This window comes from Acytostelium subglobosum (assembly GCF_000787575.1).
Source record: "Acytostelium subglobosum LB1 DNA, scaffold: scaffold17, whole genome shotgun sequence".
Classification (NCBI taxonomy): Eukaryota; Evosea; class Eumycetozoa; order Acytosteliales; family Acytosteliaceae; genus Acytostelium; species Acytostelium subglobosum.
The window spans coordinates 296,130-315,917 of NW_012236516.1; the positions used below are offsets into that span (position 1 = coordinate 296,130).

General features: G+C 47.3%; 6 protein-coding genes across 6 annotated transcripts; 3 read left to right on the plus strand and 3 right to left on the minus strand.

Annotated features, from left to right (window-relative positions):
• Positions 1 to 197: 197 nt before the first annotated feature.
• On the plus strand, positions 198 to 1,074 carry SAMD00019534_081270 (hypothetical protein; the record flags this gene model as incomplete). The annotated part of the gene is made up of 2 exons (XM_012896587.1): positions 198 to 372; positions 464 to 1,074. The coding sequence occupies 2 exons, from the start codon at positions 198 to 200 to the stop codon at positions 1,072 to 1,074; spliced, it is 786 nt and encodes a 261-aa protein (XP_012752041.1).
• Positions 1,075 to 1,293: 219 nt separating this feature from the next.
• SAMD00019534_081280 (hypothetical protein) lies at positions 1,294 to 5,193 on the minus strand (the record flags this gene model as incomplete). The annotated part of the gene is made up of 8 exons (XM_012896588.1): positions 1,294 to 1,387; positions 1,458 to 1,664; positions 1,745 to 1,941; positions 2,010 to 3,029; positions 3,102 to 3,335; positions 3,415 to 4,311; positions 4,391 to 4,789; positions 4,867 to 5,193. The coding sequence occupies 8 exons, from the start codon at positions 5,191 to 5,193 to the stop codon at positions 1,294 to 1,296; spliced, it is 3,375 nt and encodes a 1,124-aa protein (XP_012752042.1).
• A 1,197-nt stretch (positions 5,194 to 6,390) lies between these two features.
• SAMD00019534_081290 (hypothetical protein) lies at positions 6,391 to 9,229 on the minus strand (the record flags this gene model as incomplete). The annotated part of the gene is made up of 7 exons (XM_012896589.1): positions 6,391 to 6,703; positions 6,764 to 7,074; positions 7,144 to 7,218; positions 7,289 to 8,212; positions 8,278 to 8,677; positions 8,739 to 8,803; positions 8,861 to 9,229. The coding sequence occupies 7 exons, from the start codon at positions 9,227 to 9,229 to the stop codon at positions 6,391 to 6,393; spliced, it is 2,457 nt and encodes an 818-aa protein (XP_012752043.1).
• Positions 9,230 to 9,544: 315 nt separating this feature from the next.
• Positions 9,545 to 10,291, plus strand: SAMD00019534_081300 (hypothetical protein; the record flags this gene model as incomplete). The annotated part of the gene is made up of 1 exon (XM_012896590.1): positions 9,545 to 10,291. The coding sequence occupies one exon, from the start codon at positions 9,545 to 9,547 to the stop codon at positions 10,289 to 10,291; it is 747 nt and encodes a 248-aa protein (XP_012752044.1).
• Positions 10,292 to 10,712: 421 nt separating this feature from the next.
• SAMD00019534_081310 (hypothetical protein) lies at positions 10,713 to 18,099 on the plus strand (the record flags this gene model as incomplete). The annotated part of the gene is made up of 4 exons (XM_012896591.1): positions 10,713 to 11,254; positions 11,339 to 11,462; positions 11,545 to 17,947; positions 17,996 to 18,099. The coding sequence occupies 4 exons, from the start codon at positions 10,713 to 10,715 to the stop codon at positions 18,097 to 18,099; spliced, it is 7,173 nt and encodes a 2,390-aa protein (XP_012752045.1).
• Positions 17,995 to 18,931, minus strand: SAMD00019534_081320 (hypothetical protein; the record flags this gene model as incomplete). The annotated part of the gene is made up of 3 exons (XM_012896592.1): positions 17,995 to 18,405; positions 18,483 to 18,623; positions 18,707 to 18,931. Coding segments are annotated over 3 exons (777 nt in total), but the record flags the coding sequence as incomplete, so codon positions are not given.
• Between the last annotated feature and the right edge of the window lie 857 nt (positions 18,932 to 19,788).

A 19,788-nucleotide genomic window follows, 5' to 3' on the forward strand; every position in this document is an offset into this window, starting at 1 on the left:
CACCACAATCACACCACCATCACTCTACATCAACATCAACAACAACAGCCTCGCAAGGTAAGACCCTTCCATTCCTTTCCCTAACCTCACACACATCACTTCAACTCTCATTCAATCATTCATACATTCATTCACAGAATTATTATTACACATAATATATACATTACATTACACACAGATAAAGATATAAAGATAAGATGTTTAAGAAGGGATTGGATGTATTGAACAAGACAAAGGAGGCTGCTAAGGCTTCAATCGTTGACTTGGTAGAGGAGACTGAAGAGGTCAACAATGCCAAGGGACAGATCAAGAATATGAAGTGGTGCTTGAAGTTATTGACAGAGTTGTCAAAGAACTATTGTGTTCACTCTGGTATGTTGTCTGTGACAAACAAGACAATGCCACGCAACAGGCATAGTAGGACAGGAGTACTCATCATCAGCCCCAATAACAAATTAAACAGATAAACAGGTTCAACAAGGACAGGCATTGGCTCAGATATTCACCAAGTTTGGTGACAAGACATCACATACCAACTATATTTCAAACTTGACTGTACCATTGTCAGTGTCATTGATGCAGGTTGGCAGCGGTGTACAGGACGGCTCATTGTTGTTCCAACAGTACTCCGTTGGTTTCTACGATCGCCTGGGCAACCAGCTCACAGCACTGTACGAGGGTGCCGTCAAGAAGGTGATCGCCTTGGAGAAGGAGCAGGAGGAGGTGCGCGCCAAGTACAGCGCCGCCGTCTACAATCTCAAGAGTGCACAAAAGTCTGGCAAGCACGTCAGCGAGAAGCAGGATGAGCACGACGTGTCAAAGGGTGGCTACGACCAGATCTCAAACAGACTGGTGTCAGAGACCAAGGACATGGTCAAGACTGTGCAGCTGGAGGTGGCACTTTCCCTGAAGCAGTTTGTCCAAGATCAGAGACGTTTTGCCGAGGAGGGTATTAGACGATGGACCGAAGCCGAGGACAAGATCTTTGGTGTCGAGTCCCCAGTGGCCACCTCATCGGACCCATCAGCCGTGAGCCTTGAGAAGCTCACTGTCCAAGATAGCAGTGTTCTCTAAATTGATTGAATGATTGATTGATAGACAATCATCTTCAACAACAAGTAATATACATAATTATCGGTCATTGAATATTTAATCGATCAATATCTAGAGAAGTAATAATAGTTTATATAATATATGTATGGTATAGCAACATCTTTGTCCATGCCTCGAGGCCTTGGATACATCAATGTAGGTAGTTGTAATGGTAACATATGGAAAATGAATGGTATGGATTTACTCTTCATCATCCTCCAAGAATCCATCGCGTTCCTTTCTTGCCAACTCTTGGGCGACATGAAGTGGTTGCGTGAAGAACGTCCTGTTGATACTGTTTGGTTGGGAGAGGAGAACGAGTCAGTATGATGTCAATGAACAATAGGGTAGGATTGTATACATACTGAACAATCATGATCACTGGCAATAGACAGACGATAATGACGAGAATGAGTGATAGGTAGAAGGTTGGTTGTTTGAGCAGGTTGATGAACACCATGTAATAGTAGCCCAGTCCAAGCATATTGGCTGCAAAGCTGTATGCTATCTGGAAAATGATAAACACAGTGATCGATACCCAAGTAGTCCAGTGTTGAGCTTTGTTCCAATGGCTAATAGAGAGTGAAATGGATGGTGTTAGTGTTCTGATTGGTTGGATGGATGTAGGATTGGAGAACAAACAAATACATACTTTACGACCAAGATCATCATGATCTGAATCATCAAGGTGAGTGCGATGAAGGAGGCACAAGCTTGGGTCCAAAGGCCACCAATTAGGCCACTGGAGCTGCTAGCGCCATCGATGTAGATGCTCGACATGAAGAAATAGATAACCAACGAACAGTAAATTCCATGTACCATCCAAGACATAAATATCTTCCATGTGAACTGGATTGATTGATTGATTGAGTTAGTATGTTTGATCGATTGGATGATTGGATTGCCATGGCACTTACATTCTTGCCCTCTTGGGTCTCTTTGAATAATATCGGGTACTTGATAACATATAATGGATTGATGTCCTTATCGGTGACGGCATAAATAATGATTGGGAATGAGGTGAAGATAATGTTGATGAGGATGTTGTTGATATCATCGGCGTAGGTCTGGCCAGAGAACTGAGTGTGAGTGTTGAACCACAGCTGCATCAGCACCGTGGCGATGTTCTTCCAGAATGAGAAGCAGAGCAATGTGGAAAGTCTCTTGTAGTTGTAGCGTCCGTGTACGAGGACCAGTTGCTCGAGGAATCTGAACTGAGCGATGGCATAGTCACTGGCGAGAACAGCTTGACGTCCTTCAAATCCAATAACACCAATTCCGACATGTGCCCTCTGGATCATGCTGACATCGTTGGCACCGTCGCCAATTGCCAGGGTGACACCCTTGGTCCTGTCGCGGACAATACGCACCACCTCAGCCTTTTGGAATGGTGTGACACGACAGCAGACCACAGAGTGGACCATACTGGCCAGGTTGTAGAACACCTCCTCTACGGCATGGTCGATGGCAAGGGACAGGGTATGGCCGTCAATGACCAGAGCGAACTTTTCAGGTCCGTCGGCTGTGGTTGGTGCGGCCTTGACCTCATTGATGTAGTGGCCCATCTTGGCGAGGAGTGCCTCGGTGTTGGGCTCGTTGAGGATGAGGATACGATGATTGCCAATCAACTTGCACGAGACTCCAATGTTAATGGCTGTCTCTTGCTTGTCTCCAGTGAGCATCCAAATCTTAATGTCCGCTCGCTGCAATGTGGCAATGGTATCCTCAACACCATCCTGTAGTTTGTCCTCGATACCGACTACACCCATCATTACCAAATTCTTCTCTATCCTAATGGCCACCTCTGATACACGATGATCTCTTTCCTCCATTGACAGGCGTGCCTGTTGGAAGTCCTGATTCCACTGTCTATACTCTTCAACTGATATCATACGCTTGGCATAACATAATGTTCTCAAACCTTGTGATGAGTATTCCTGATTGATTGATTGAATGAGTTTGTGAGTTAGTGAGTGATTGAGTGATTGAGTGAGTGATGGATGACTTACATGGAGTGCATTATGGTTGGCTTGGAGTAAGTTTGCATCGAATGATTGAATGAGGTTGGCAATGATGGTAGAGTCAGCACCCTTGCAGTAAAGAATGATCTCATCATTGTTGTTGTAGTTGCCAACGATCACAGACATGATCTTGCGATCACTTGAGAACTCTAGTGTATTGAGTAGCTTGTAACTCCTGCTCTCTCCCAACACCTCCAACACAATGATGTCCTGGTTCCTCGACTAATAGTTTGAGTGGTAGTATGAGTGAGTGAGTGAGTCTGTTGTCTTCCTCTTTCTGGAATGATTGAATGATACATACAATTAACTTGACACCAGCACTGGCACACTCTTCGACGAGTGCTGCCTCATCGGGTGAGGTGGCAGAGTACTTGACTGATCCGCTGGATGCATCGGGGACTACAGTGTGACAGAGTGCCATGGCAATGTAGAACTCAATGTTTACAGCCTTTGACATGTCGACCTTGTCATACTCTGATCCACCTGCAGTCTCAGCGCCAGAGCCAGAGCCCATTGGTGCGACAGAGTCATCGATTGACAACTTCTTGAGACTGATGCCATCTTGATCATGAATGAGTGCAGTCTCTGAGGTGGCAAGCGCTGTTGACTGCTGGCTGGCTTTCATGGAATGTTCCAAGTGTGAGCCACCCTCGGACTTGTGTCCGTGATACATGGCACCATTGATATTGCACAGTCTGAACTCCATCTGGTTGCGAGTCAAAGTTCCAGTCTTGTCCGAGAAGATGTATTCGATCTGGCCCAGCTCCTCATTGAGGTTGGACGTGCGCGCCTTGGCATAAGCATCCAGCTCGGCGTAGTACATGTTCTTGTCTCGGCTGATGGCCACCAACTGCAGCACACGAACGATCTCAATCGACACGTACATGGAGAATGGGGCGATGGTGGCGTAGAGCACCAGGAAGGTGAAGAAGCGGCCAACAGTATTGATCGTGTAGTTCTGGTTGGGCATCAGGTACCAGATGTCCTGTCCATTTTTCTCGTAATGGTATCCGATCAGTGCACTGATCAAACATAGTATGGCTTCGATTATAAACACACAGATAAGAATATGATTGACTGTTTGATCCATCCTACTACGCTTGGAAGGTGTTGCCATTGTGTTCAACATGTACTTTGTCTCATGTCCAGTGTACACCACAACACCATATATCCACTTGGTGTTCATCAGTTTGGTACTCTGATTGATTGAGTGATGGGGGTTAGTCACATGGAATGATTCCACTCTATCAATCAATCATTATGATGACTTGACTTACGCGAATAAGTAGTTGATCAAGACTGAGTGGATGCTCAATGTTGTTGATCGTAAGCTTGCCAATGAATTGATTGAGTGAGATACCGGGAGCTTCATAGTCCATCATGGCGCGGAAGTCGACAAAGTCGCTGGTACGCTGTAGTGAGTCGGTCTCCTTGAGCGCTTGCTTGGTCTTGAGGTTGTTCTCACCGTCCAGGTTGGCAGTCTCAATGTAGCACATACCCTGTGACACATCATTCGACGAGGACAACAACACCAGATCGGCAGGGAATTGTTCACCATTCTTCACGACAACAATATCACCAACTCTAATATTCTTCCACTTCTCACAATACTCCTCTCCATCCTTAATCAATGTTGCTGGTCTGTTATTAATCTCCTTATCCGATTGATATCTTCTCTATATATGTTTGAATGATCGTGTGATTGAGTGAGTGGAATGGTTCCAGAGAGTGTGTCCCTCACATGTCAACTTACAAAGTCTTCGATTGCCTCTTTGATGGCATTGATGCCGATGACTAGGAAGAGTCCGGCAAGACTGCCACCGGGCTTGTTGGGTGAGATGGGCGTGAAGGAGAGGATGACGATGAGCAGGAAGTACATGTTGGCAATCCTTCGGAACTGTTCGTACAAGTTCTTTGGCAGGAATGTCAAGATTGTATACTTTGACGTCTTTATATAGTTGTCCACATGTATACTCTTTATCTTTGGTGCCGACTGATCTATTACCACCCTTCTCGGTTCAGCTGACACTCTACCCAATATCCTATTCTTTAAATTGTCCAGCATTGTTGATGCTGTCATCTCTTATCTTATCTCTATTATTACAATACTATTGATGTATGATTGATTGATTGATTGAGGGATTGGTATTAAGTAGTAATAGTACAAGTATATATATATTATAAGTATAGATATAAATAGATAGAGATACAACAAGATAAGATGATGAATATAGTAATCTACTCAACTCTCAAGAGTATGATTGAATGAGGGAAGTGATTGAAGGAATGAGTGGGTGGGAGTGGGAGTATTGGACGGGACAACAACAGCAGGGATAAGTAGGGGTACGGACAACAACAACCCTAATGTCATCAGCAAAGGGGAATAAGGGGAACGGGTACGAGCGGACTAAGCCGAAGGTCATGACCTTGTGATCGATATCTGCTTATTGTCTGTTGTTGCTCTCAACTTCTGCTCGCGTTGACCCGATCTCATCACCATTCAATTGAATGAACTGTTTGGGGTTGGGAGTCTGAGGACAAAACAAACAACAGACAATAAGTAGACCAAGATAGATAGATACACCCGATGGACAGACCGTCGTTCGTGTGTGTTTGTGTGAATCAATCAATTGGACACGAGTGTGTGGGGGTGAGCAAATCTAATCACAAGTTTTTGATTAGTTGGACGAGAGAGCCAGCTCACACGAGATACAAGGAGAAGTCCAACCTCACCTCTAGCTCCGCATACCCGTCGACTTTTTTTTTGTTTGTTGTTGGTCTTTTTGGACATGCCCGCAAGCTGGAGCATAGGTCAATAAGTTAGGTGGTCACCAATCAGATGTCGAGAATAGAATTAATAAAACAAAAGCCTTGTCTTTGGAACCATCATAATGTTATTATTAAATTTTACTATTATTATTACTTGTGATTTAACGCGCGACTGCTGATATAATTAAAACAAAATGACATCATGTGACCCATGTGTCAGTGTCGCACAAAACAACAAAGACGACAAACTTGTGATCTCAGGCCACAAGTGTCTGTCCAATCAGATGCCAAACGGGGCAACTCGTCCTAATATGTCACACTCAGTCACTGACTGGACTGACACGATCATCATTGCATTATGATAATGCATGATCATAAATAGGCTTTACCTTGAGTTGATTGAGTGAATGAATGAGTGAAGTCATTGATTGACTGAGCGAGTGATGGATCATTGATCCAAACTGACACACATCAGTGCAGTGTAGATCACGTCAATCACATCATCACATCACATTAGTCCTGGTATCACTTGTGAAAGGGTTGAGAAGAATAGTGGCAGTAACTTGGAATGGAGTTGCTTGTCATCAGTGGACTTGAACAAGAGTGACATCAACAAGGTCTTTTCGTTGATGATCACTTCAATCAAGAAGATGGTGGCAGTGACAGTAGCGCTAGTGTCGTCTTGTTGCTTGGCATGATAATACAACTTTGTCAAACCATCCACGCTACCATACGCTAGACACACAATGCCTCGATTCGCCAGACATGTCTCCACCTGTTCAATAGCTGGCATGTTTGCCAACTTGAACTCCATCTTTTGTCTGTTTGATTGATTGAGTGAGTGAATGATTGGATGATTGGAATAGTTCCAGTGGACATACCCTTCATCAAGTTTGGACCATAGTGTTTGGAACTCTTCTGGCTCCATGTCTGGTGATGGTTCCAATGTGAATATGTCAACAAGGTTCTGTGTTGAGGTGTCTAGGTCCAACAAGGTCTGTTGAGGTGATGATGATTGAGGTAACTTTGGTGATGACGTTGATTGGACTGGTGATGATGCATTTGGTGAGACAACAACCATGCTCGCCAGCAACTTGTCCTTGTCATTGGTGTCTCCAGGTTGTCTCATATAACTTGAAGAGTGCTTTCCATATATGATTGATAGAGTATTGAACTCTTCGTATATCTTATCCTATAGTGTTTGAGGGAGCCTATTAGTTGGCTTCAGGTCGGTAACAGACTGGCCGAATTTACTACATACTCTAAACTCCATAATCTCATCTTCAATGAATGAATGATCGTTCTTTGTACACTTGATGTTGATCAGCTTGGAGGCCTGTGGGCGAGGTTGGGTTGGGGCGAGGTTAGGTTGGATGGACAGCTGATCAGCTGGACACAGGACATACCTTGTCAATATCATAAAGTATGGTTCGGTAATAATACAGGCATTGGTCGCGTAGTTCTGGATCGCATGTGATTGACGAGCATGACTTGAACACTTTGAGTATGATTGGATATATTTCGCCGGTGTGGCTGGATGTTGCATCGCCATTGCCATGACCATTTCCAAGGAATAGCCTCACAGTGGACACCAGCAGTTGCAACTTGACACTGGTTGGCTGTTTGTCAAAGTGTTCGTTGAAGTATCGCTCAATGATATATGGTGCATCCTCCACAAGTGTAGGGTACTCGCCAATCATCCATAATACTGCCTCTTTGGCCTCAACCGCAGACTCTGGTAGCTCATCCAGACGAGTGTCTGTGGCCACAGCAGGGAGTACGCGTGTGGCGCACTCTGGATACATTCGCAGATAGTCTTTGAGTGCCACGACTGTTGGCGCTACGATCGCCTCGTCATTGGTGTCCAGGAATTGCATCAGCTTGTTCAGTGTGTGCTGAGAGTGCGTCGCCAGCTTGGCAATGTGGCCGATTGATTCGACTGCGTGGTTGGCGAGCTCGGCGCTCTCAAACACATAGGCGCTCATCTCCTCGACAATGTCGTCGACGTTGTGTGCGCAGACCAACTCTCGCAGTATCCGCAGTTTGAGGGTCTTGATGTACAATGGTTCACTGTGTCGATAATAGAAGTACTTGTAGTGGCGTTGGAACAATGTGGGCGCACGGCTCATCAATAGATATATGTGTGAGAGCACTGTGTAGGCAGTCTCGTCCGACTCGCCATTCTCCATCAGTGTGATCAAAGGGTCGCGCAGTCGCTCATACACCTGCTCATGAATATTGCCATCACTCTCTGTGATCTTGAGGAACAACTTGATCGTCGCCAACACCAATGCACTGTTTGATTGCTTCAGTCTATCATCAAAGAAGTTCTATATTGTGATGAGTTAGTCAACGCCTCACTCGCGCACTATTCATTCATTCGCGACAAACTCACAAGGAAGTCGAGCATCTCATCTTCGGTGATGCTGTTGTAGCGCATGATGATGTTGATGGCGGCGCACTGGCCCCATTCATTGAGCACCTTGAACTTGGACATTAGGTGGCGACAGACTGGTTGTGTGACGATCCAATTGGGTCGCATCTCATCCAATGTCAGCACAGCATTGACGATCACTTGAGGGTCCTGATCCATGATCATTCCATAAATCTTTGGTACCAATGATTCGAATAATGACTCGTCATGGTCGCCATCTTGTCCTTGTCCATGACCATTGCCAGACTTTGATCGATATAGTTTGGCCAATCCTAGTACACCAGTCTTGCGCACATATGCCGATGGATCGCTGAGTGACTTGACCACGCATTTGTAAGAGTACTCGAACGTTGTCTGAGAGCTGTTCGTGATCGTGGCGCGTGAGCAAGGAGTGTATATCCAATGACCATCATCGTACCTACTTTAGAGAGCATAGACTGCGAAGGGCAAGTCCGCGAACCATTGGATTGGCATCCTGGAAGTCGAGCTGTTAAATTGACATTAGTAATGGATTGAATGATTGAATGAATGAATGAATACATACACATAATGTATTTATAACAAGTAGTAATAATGAGTCATTGTTGCCTGTTAATGCATGATGACAGATGTAGAGATAGACTAACTTCTTGACAATGACATCAGTTGTGTTTACAACCATTATAACATCGGGGAATAGTGCAGCTACATCAATGCCAATAGTCATATACGCTATAATACGCTGTAAAGATGCTCTTATCTTCTCTACATCACGTTCATTCGATGCTGTCTTTAGATATTGACGTAATTCATTAAGTTCACCTCTCTTTATCTCTGAGAAGTATGATGAGCTGTCCTTCTGTTGTTGCTGTTGTTGTTGTTGTTGTTGAGGAGGTTGAGTTTGAGGAGGATATTGAAGAGTTGATGATGCCATTGGAATGGAATGGACTTTATTGTTATCTGTACACTACCCTGAAGTTGAATGAATGAGTGATTAGATTGACTTCCAAGTTCGGTCATCAAGTAAGGAGCTGGTGAGAGTGGGGGGGGGGGAAAACTTTTTAATTTATGGAACGGAATCATTCCTTGGACTCGGGGACATGAAATGCGAATATTTCATTCATCTATTCTTTCTCACATCATCATCGTCATTCATTCATTATATACTACTCACACATTCAAACAAACGAACGATCAATCAAACGAAAGGTCAATCAAACAAACGATCAATCAAACAATAGTTAGTGTAATGGATAGACCAAGAGCAGTAATAAGCTTCACAGGAGGAAAGGATTGTACATTGGCTTTACATAGATTGAATGATAGTTATGATGTAGTGGCATTGGTAACATTCGCTCCAAGTGCAACAAGAGATAAACCATTCAAAGCACATCCTTTGACATTGGTAGCTATACAGGCTCAGGCATTGGGTCTCCCACATCATACAGTCTACATCGATGGACCAAACTACCTCGATTCATATCGACAACAGATCACCACCAAACTGCGCGAGGAGCTAATCGTTCGATACTTGATCACTGGTGACATACTTGATGTTTGCAACAACTTCATGGGTCGCGCAGTCGAGACGACGGGCGTCGAGCTCGTTCGACCACTGTTTGAGCTGCCTCGCCAGAACATCTTGGACGACGTTTTTGCTCGCAACTTCAAAGTCATTGTATCATGCGCCAACGTCACCAAGTTTGGACCATCATTCGACATGAGCACATTGGTCGGTCAGCAACTCACTCCACAGCTGATACAACATCTGCGAGATCTCAATGCCGAAAGACTGAAACAACAACAAGTTGATGGAGATGGAAGTGGTGGACCATCAGTTGATCTTGCAGGTGAATATGGAGAGTTCCACACAATGGTATTGGATGCTCCACTATTCAAACATGGTTCGATCAATATTGGATCAATGGTGATGCAACGGGACACTGACTACTGTTATGTAACTTTCGAAAATACTACATTGGTGACACGACCTTGATTGATTGGATCATGGAGAATTAGTCGAGTTATCATGTGATTGTAGAAGTTCGATCAGTCTGAAGATGTGTTTGGGCTTGACCCCCAAGCACGATCCACCGATCCATCTTCATTCTGGACTCATTCTGATCAAATTAACACAAAAAGACTAAAAATATCCATTTCGCTCAACTTCATTTAATTTGAGGTCCCTACTTGAAGGTGTTGTTGACACATCATCCTGCACATTCATTCATTCATTCAAACAACCTTCGACGTGTATAAGTTGTACAACAATATATACTACTGTAGTTTACACAAAAAAACAATCAATCAACAACATTAACAAACAAACAAAAGTAGTTGTTGTTGTTGTTGAATTAAAGAATATAAATAACAACGGACTGAATAATTTAAAGAGAGTGAGATAGAATAAGAAGAAGATGGTTCGTGGTGGCAATGATAGAGGCAGAGGACGTGGTGGTAGAGGAGGCCGCGGCGGCCGCGGTGGCGGTCGTGGTGGCTCACATGCTCCCAATCCGCTATCCTCAGGACTTGACAATCAGGCTGGATCATCGTCGTCATCGTCGTCTCCAGGAAAGAAACAATCCGAGTTCTTTAGCGAACTCCAGGTCGCGCCATTCCAGGCGCTGGACCCCAACCAGCTCGTGCAGCTCAAGCTCAAGCTGATCAACGTCGTCTCGGCTTCGATGATCAAAGAGCCACGCTTCAACCAGATGTCACCGACACTGGAGCTCATCATCACGTCGGTGTACAGCATCGCCCACTACGACCCAGAGTTCGTACTCAAGTTGGCGTTGTACACACGTGATGAACTTGGCATCCGAACTGTTGCCAACTATCTTTTGTGTTTGGCCGCAGTCATCGCGCCCTGCCAGCCATTCATCAAGCGCTACTTTAGCGAATCAATCAAGATCCCCTCCGACTGGTTGGAGTTGCCAACAATCGTGTCCAAGCTTACCGAGTATGTATCCATCACATGTCCAACACCATCATCCACCCTCAATGAAACAATGACTAACCTCTTGCCCTTCCACCACCCATGTAGTTCCAACTCCATTCCCAAGTCATTGAGGAATGTAATGGTGGACAAGTTCCCAGACTTTGACGCCTACCAACTTGGCAAGTACAACACTGAGACCAAGATCAAGAGAAAGAGAAAGAAGTTAAAGGTATGTCTATCCATCCACTCCCTCGCCCACGCCAATCTATCCATCACGCAATACTAACACCATCACTCACTCAACCAAACAGAAACTCATCAAGAAGCATCCAGAGGACAAGGAGAGATTGATGAAGGAGTTTGAGGAGAACCAGACAGCATCGTTGAAGCAGCTGATTCGTGTGCTGCATATCTCTCAACCAAACTACAACGTCATGTGCATCCTGGGCAAGAAGTACCCAGCAACCTATGACGAATACAAGAAGCTCAACTTGCCAGGCGACTTTGACCCTGAGCGCGCCAACAAGAGGATGAAGCTGCCCGTGCCCGAGACCTGGGAGACCTTGCTCTCTGAGAAGGGCAACAAGTCCACAACCTGGGAGGAGCTGATCGATCACAACAAGCTCCCTTTCATGGCCATGCTTCGTAACCTGCGCAACATGATCGTGTGCGGTGTCCAAGGCTCGTACCACGACTGGATCATCAAGAAGCTGACCAACGAGCAGACCATTGCCTACTCCAAGCAGTTCCCACTGCGTTTCTTGGCCGCCTTTGACGCGATCCCCAAGGACATTGACCAGCTCAAGGAGTGGGCCGCTGAGAAGCAGACCAAGATCACCTACCTCCCACCCAAGGATCTGTTTGATCAGTACCGTGCCGCCCTGGACACATCGGTCAAGTTGTCCACCACGCTCAACGTCAAGCCAATCCGTGGCACGACCGTCGTGTTTGTCTACGTTGGTGGTGGCGAGACCACTTGCAAGAGCAACGGCAAATACACCATGGTTGAGTCGGCCTTGCTCCTGGGTCTCATGTGCAAGTATGTGAGCGAGGAGTGCCAGTTGGTCCTCGTTGGCAAGAAGCCCAACGACGACAAGGAGGTCTTCTTGATGCCAGTCGAGCATGTCAGCACCGACTCGATCCTCCAGAACATCAAGACTCTCAAGGAGACAATCAGCACCAACTTCCATCCAACAAACACCTACGAGTTCTTCCCAACTCGCTACGTGATGGACATGATCCTAGAGAAGAAGCGCGTGGACAACATTGTGGTGCTCAACCACCAGACCGTGCAGTTTGAGTCTGAGCAGTTCAACAAGAACATCCTCACCAAGTATCGCCAGGACGTCAATGGCGACTTGTTGTTCGTCAACATCAACCTCAGTGGCAGCGGCAAGGTGCAAGAGTCGGACGCTCACCAGAACGACGTCTACATCTCGGGTTTCAGTGACTCGATCCTCAAGTTCATCGCTGAGCGAGGTGGCGCTGATCAGCAGCTGCAGTACATCGAGAAGATCGACCAGATCAAGAAGCTGCCACTGCTTAAGCAGAGCGAGACTGCTTCATCGCAGAGCACTGACGCGGCCTCTGCCGCCGCCGCAGCTGCAAGCCACAGGTCGGCTGAGGACTTGAACCAGGACATCCAGAGACTGGTGGGCGTGCCCCGTTCAACGCTCAAGCCCTGGACCAATATCAGGATCTTCATCTCGTCCACATTCCTGGACATGCACGGCGAGCGTGACCTGCTCGTCAAGTACGTGTTCCCTGAGCTTCGTGAGCGTTGCGCCCGCCGCAAGATCCACATCACCGAGGTCGACCTGCGTTGGGGTATCACCGAGGAGGAGAGCTTGAAGAACCGCAGTGTGGAGATGTGTCTCGACGAGGTCGAGCGCTGCAAGCCGTTCTTTGTCGGTCTGCTTGGCCAGCGTTACGGTTGGGTGCCCACCAACTACAAGCTCAGCAGCGAGGAGCGTTACGACTGGGTGCGCGAGTATCCCAAGGGCCGCTCAATCACCGAGCTCGAGATGGTGTCGGCCATGAATGCTGGCGCCGACAAGGCCCTGTTCTACATCCGTGACCCCTCATTGATTTGGGAGGTACCCAAGGAGTATCGTTCGCACTTTGAGACCGAGGACCGCGAGTCTGCCGTGAAGCTGGAGAACCTCAAGTCAGTTGTGCGCCAGAAGAGTTCATACTACACCTACTCTGCGACCTGGGGCGGTGTTGTGGATGGCTTGCCCACCACTACCGGCCTTGAGGACCTGCACCAACACATGCTGGACGACCTTTGGAACAGGATCAATCAGGAGTGCCCCATCGAGGAGGAGTCCGAGGAGCATATCGATCTGATGGCCAGCGAGACCAACCAGCAAGAGGTCTACGCCGAGTCCAAGGCTCGCAGATTCGTCGGTCGTAAGGACGACATCAACTGTCTCTTCAAGTTTGTCGAGGTGCTGCGTCCATTCGGCAATTCTAACAAGGTGTCCAAGTTGCAGGTGTCCACCAACAAGACCAACATCATCGTTGTGGGAGGCAAGGCCGGCTCGGGCAAGTCTTCCCTGCTCGCTCATTTTGTCGAACAGTTCCACCAGTACCGCGAGGACAACAAGCACAAGTTCAAGAACTCGCTCCCCGCTCTCGTTGTAACGCACTACGTCGGATCGACCTCATCGTCCACAGACATTGCTGCCGCTCTCCACCGCATCTGCTACCAGGTGGTCACCAAGCTCAACATGACCGACACAATCCCCACGGACTACAAGCAGCTCAAGTTGTTCTGGCCAGTGCTCATGAAGAAGGCCTCAGTCCGTGCCAAGATTATTGTTCTGATCGACGGCATCGACCAGCTGTCTACCAAGAACGGCGCACAGTCCCTTGATTGGCTGCCAGTGGTCTCGCCTGTGAAGCTGATCGTGAGTGCGGCCGAGGGTGACCACACACTCTCCATTTTCAAGCGTAGGAAGCAACAGCCACTCGACCTGATAGTCGAGCCCATGGACGTGCGTGACAGTGCTGTGCTTGTGCAGACAAAGTTGGGCGACTATCGCAAGCGTCTGGACGACTCGCCCTCCAACAATCAACTTCGCTCGCTGCTGACCAAGGCTGACGCTGTGCACCCACTCTACCTCGTGCTAGCATGTGAGGAACTCAGACTGTTTGGAGGTTTTGAAGAGCTGAGTGACAAGATCAAGCAGCTGTCCCCAACGCTGCCACGTCTGTTTGACGACATCATGGAGCGTCTCGAGAGGGACCACGGCAAGCAGCTCATTGCCAACTGTTTGAGTGCCATTGCCTGCTCTCGTGTCGGACTCTCCGAAGCAGACCTCGTCACCTTGCTGGCCCGTCGCGCCACCCATCAAAATGAGACACAGCTGCCAGCTGGTATCTGGTCGCGTCTCCTCCGCAGCATCCTCCCATACCTCATGCAAAGCTCTGATGGAACTTTTGAGTTCTTCCATCACCAGATGAAGCTTGCCGTCATGAAGAGATACTTGACTATCTCAGAGTCGGCTGTCAACGTCCACAAGATGCTGGCTGCCTTCTACATCGCCGCTGTCGACCCCACCGGCACAGGCAACTACGTGGGCGGCGATGCCAAGGCTATCTCCGAGCTGCCCTACCATCTCGCCAAGTCTAAGAACTTGGCTCAGCTCGAGAGCGTGTTGTGCAACCTCGAGTTTGTGCAGAAGAAGTGTGAGCTGGGCATGACCTTCCAGTTGATTGGTGACTACGTCGATGGCTTGGGTGATGAGCTCAACGCCGACAAGTCTTCATCCTCGTCCACACTGTCCAGCGCCAAGATGAAGAGCAAGCTCATCTATGACAACCTGCGTGACTTTTACCGCTTCGTCGCCACTACGTCGCACATTATCTCGCGCTCACCTCAGCTCGTATTCCAGGAGGCTGCCAACCAACCATCATCATCCTTTGCCGCCAAGGTCGCTCGCACCCATCAGAACACACACAAGGATTCATGGATTGAGTGGCAGAACAAGCCCGAGAGCAAGGACGCCTGCAAGCAGACCCTGGCAGGTCTGGGAGGCGCCACCGCCGTCGAGTACTCTCCCAATGGAAAGTTGATGGCCGTTGCCAAGAAGGACTGCTCCATCCACATCTACAACACAGCCAACGGCGCAGAGTTGTGGGCCTTGGAGGGTCACACCAACTGGGTCTCATCGCTGTCCTTCTCGGCCGACAGCAAGCTGTTCGCATCAGCTTCTTGGGACAACTCAGTCATTCTCTGGGACACTGTGGTTGGCGCACCAATGCACCGCTTCAAGGGCCACCAGCAGGCAGTTAACTGCTGCAGGTTCTCCCCCGACTCGAACTACCTGGTGTCTGGTGGCTGGGACTCGTCGGTCATCGTCTGGAACATCACTGACCGCTCGATCTACCGCAACATCCGTGCTCACTCCAAGCCTGTCAACCACGTGGCCTGGAACCACGATGGCACACACATTGCCTCGGCTTCATGGGATGGCTCTATCAAGGTCTGGAACCCCTTCGAGACGATCGCCAAGCAGCGTCTCCTGCACACGATGGATGTGTCCAGCACAGTCAAGGGATCGATCAAGTGCTGTGAGTTCTCTCCCAACGGCAAGCAAGTCATTGCCACGGCCATGGACGCCTCTGTGCTCCTCTTTGACATCCAGTCAGCCAAGCTGGTGTCTGTGATTGGTCATCACGCCAAGGCCGTCAACTACTGTTCCTTCTCCAAGGACGGTGAGCACTTTGTCACCTCGTCCGACGACGCCACACTCAAGATCTGGACCCCAACACTTGGTGTGCAATTGGAGAACCTTCACCTCCAGGACGGCGTGTACGCAACTTGCATGGCCTACTCCCCCAGCCGATCTATCTTGGCAGCCGGCTGCTCAGATTGTGCTGTCCGTTTGTTTGACGTCTCCCCAAGCAGCTCTGTTACAACAGGCTTCAAGCTGCTCGCCAAGCTCACCGGTCACACTCGAGCAATCAGTGGTGTGTCGTTTACCGCTGATGGCCTCAATCTTGCCTCCACTTCTGAGGATCGTATGATCCGTGTGTGGGACGTGGTCAACCGCGAGGAGGTCTCGTCCATCGAGGCAGCTCACAACGAAACGATCAACTCTGTGGCCTTCTCGCCAGTTGAAGCAGGTCTCTTGGTCTCTGGTTCGGACGACTTCACTAGCAAGGTGTGGCGCAACGGTGTGCACGTAGCCACATTGGGCGGCAACTTCAATACCATCAAGTACGTTACTTTCTCGCCCAACGGAAAGTATATCGCCACTGTGTCGCGAGACTGCTCGATCACTCTCTGGCTCGTCAATGGCTTCAAGGAGGTTGGCAAGCTCACTGGCCACACGGACTGGATCAACTTTGTTGCCTTCTCACCCGACTCCAAGCGATTGGTCAGCGGTGGCTGGGACTTCAACGTCAAGGTATGGAGCATGAACAGCAAGAAGGAGCTGATCACACTAAAGGGCCACTCGGGCTCGATCGAGAAGGGCTTCTTCACACCGGACAACAAGTACATCATCACCAGCTCGTTCGATGGTACAATCAAGGTGTGGGACCCATCTGGATCTGAGCTCACCTCGCTCAAGCATGCCTCCAGAATCAGCGACATTGTGCATACGGGTGGCGATACCATCCTCTCGTCGTCTGACGATGGAGAGCTCAGGAAGTGGAACCCTATCTCTGGTCTCTGTCTGGCCACCCTCACAGGACACTCTGGTCCCGTCAAGCAAACCGTCTTCCTCGGACAGGATTCTTCTGGCAGCAGCACCAGCAGTTTTGGCAGCAGCGAGAAATCATTCGCCAAGACACTGGCATCAGCTTCAGAGGATGGCTCGGTCAAGGTTTGGGACTTCACCAACCTCACCAACCTGGTCACAGCCCATCAGTCCTACATCAACGACTGCTCATACTCGACTGATGGCAAGCTCCTGGTCACAGTGGGTGATGACAAGTGCATCAAGATCTGGGACACCAAGACCGGCAACAACATCAAGACCATCGTGTCCAACAACTCTATCCCCACATCATGCGCCTTCACCGCCAATGGAAAGATTGTCGTTGGCAAGCAGAATGGAGAGTTGGTCGTCTATGACGTTGCCCCTGACTTTACAGAGCGGGCCACCTACAATGCTCACCAGTCCAAGGTGTCATCCATTGCCGCATACAAGCACGACGACGATACCTACGTATCTGTTGGCTGGGACCGTGTTGTCAACCTCTGGAGCAACAAGTCGTGCATCAAGCTCACACAGACTGCCGACTGGATTGAATGCGCAGCCTTCTCGCCCGATGGAGAATGGATTGCTATCGCTGGACGCCAGAACGAGATCACATTGATCAAGCCCAACAAGCAGACCACTACAGTGCGCACCTCGTTCGATGTCAAGTACATCACATCTATGGTCTTCTCGCCCGACTCTGAATCTCTCGCCATTGGAACATTTGGCGGAGACGTCGAGATCCTCAACATTGCCTCGCGTCGCTTCAGCGCAGTGTGCACCGCTCAGAAGGAGGCCATCTCATGTCTGCGCTACCTCGATGACTCGAGACTGGTGTGCGCGTCCAAGGATCGCAGTCTCATCGTTTGGAACCTTGAGAAGAGTGAGATTGAGAACGAGTTCATCCACAACGCTGCCATTATCTCCATGGACTGCAGAAACAACAGAATAGCCACAGGCGACAGCAATGGAAAGCTTTATTTATTGTCCTATCATAAGAGTAAATAAATCCTTGGGCCATATTATCAATCATACATCAATCAATTAGATCATCTGAGGTGTAACTGGTGGAGGTTGTGTGTAGTAATAGTAGTAGTTGTACTGGGGTGGCTGCTGGAGTTGTGGCTGAGGTTGTGGAAGATAGTCGAATGAGTTGATTGATTGAGTGGAGAGTGGCATTGGCAGTGGCTGAGGAGGAATGTATGTTGGTTGAGCAACTGTAGGGAGAGGTACAGTAGCTTCTTCTTCTTGTTGTGCTTCAGATTGATGAGCTCTATATTGTAACTCACGCAATACAAGTGCCAAACTCAACATATGATGGACGCCAAGTATTTGGATTGTAACAACAAACACCAAGAATATTAATACAAGAATTGATACCTTATAATCATTCTCTATCACAGAGATAACAAATACAGCAATCGTAATAAACAATGCAGCAATTGAATAGATTGATAGCTAAATGATTTAGTCCAATTAATAATATTATTAGTAACTTTGGAGGATAATATTGCCCTTCAATTTTATGAACATACGTGGAGTAATAAAAGGACAACTCTTTTCTTGATGGAATACGATCCCAAGAGGAGTGTAAACAGATGACAGCCAAAGGCAAAGGTGATCAATATCTTGTATTCCTCCATACCTGCCACTAAGAATAAATATGTTCCAACTAACTTTTATGTCCAAAGTTGAGTATAATAAAGTTAGTTTTAGAAACCTGGAATATCCAGAAATAAAATGAATGTAGTATACATACTAAATTTACAAAGATCAAGAGATAGGAATGATGGATACTATTGTTTAACTTGATGATGGTGTCCACATCGAGGTAAACGGTGAGTCCATCACCAATGTTGAATAGATGACTATCTGATTCTGATCTGGTCAAAGACTCTGTTTCCTCATCAACATAGTTAGTTGACAAATCTGGAGTATCCACTTCATTCTGTGCGACCTTTGAATAATAATAATAAGGATCCATCCTTATCTTTTAAATGATAATATTGATTATTATTATTAATCCAACAAAGATTGATTGTTTAGTTATAACTATAATGAATGTGTCAAGATTGAAAAATGATATGAAATTGAGTTGATGTGATTGATTGATTGTTGGATTGTTGTAAGGTTGATCAATCAATCACAAGACATGGTGAGGTGCCCAAACCTATTATTTGAGAAGAGCACTCCATTCTCAATCAGGCAGCAGCAATATACACAGTTGTGTGATGTGATTGATAGTTTGATTTGCTGCGATTGTCAATGATGTCAACTAGATCAAACCTAACCTCAAAGACGCTGATACACAACGAATCATGTGACCCACCCACTCCACTCTCAATCAATCTACCTATCCCTGGGTATTTGTGTGTGTATGTGTATGTGTTGGATATACTAACCGAACGAATGGATGTCAATCTGTTGGGCAGGTGTCAACATTGACTGACACAGGCAGGCATCAAATAAAAATCAAGTTGGATACAAACAATACATCATTATTGATTGATTGATTGATTGATAGAGGTAGAGTTATTATAATTGGACATTATTATCTACATACCACTGTCACCACCAATCAACACGACATGTCAATCAAATATCTATCTCTGTGCCACACACCAATCAATCACCACACATGTCAATCAACTGACATCCACCCCTAACACTGATCACTCGATCAAATATATCTCTTGATTCTGTGTGTGTGTTAGTGTGTGACACTTTATGACATTCGTTATGTTGTTATAATAAGATTACTTACTAAGTATGTTGACATGTGCCCATGTGACATCACATGTCAATGTCTGTCAAGCTGGAAACAACATCTTTACAAATTGG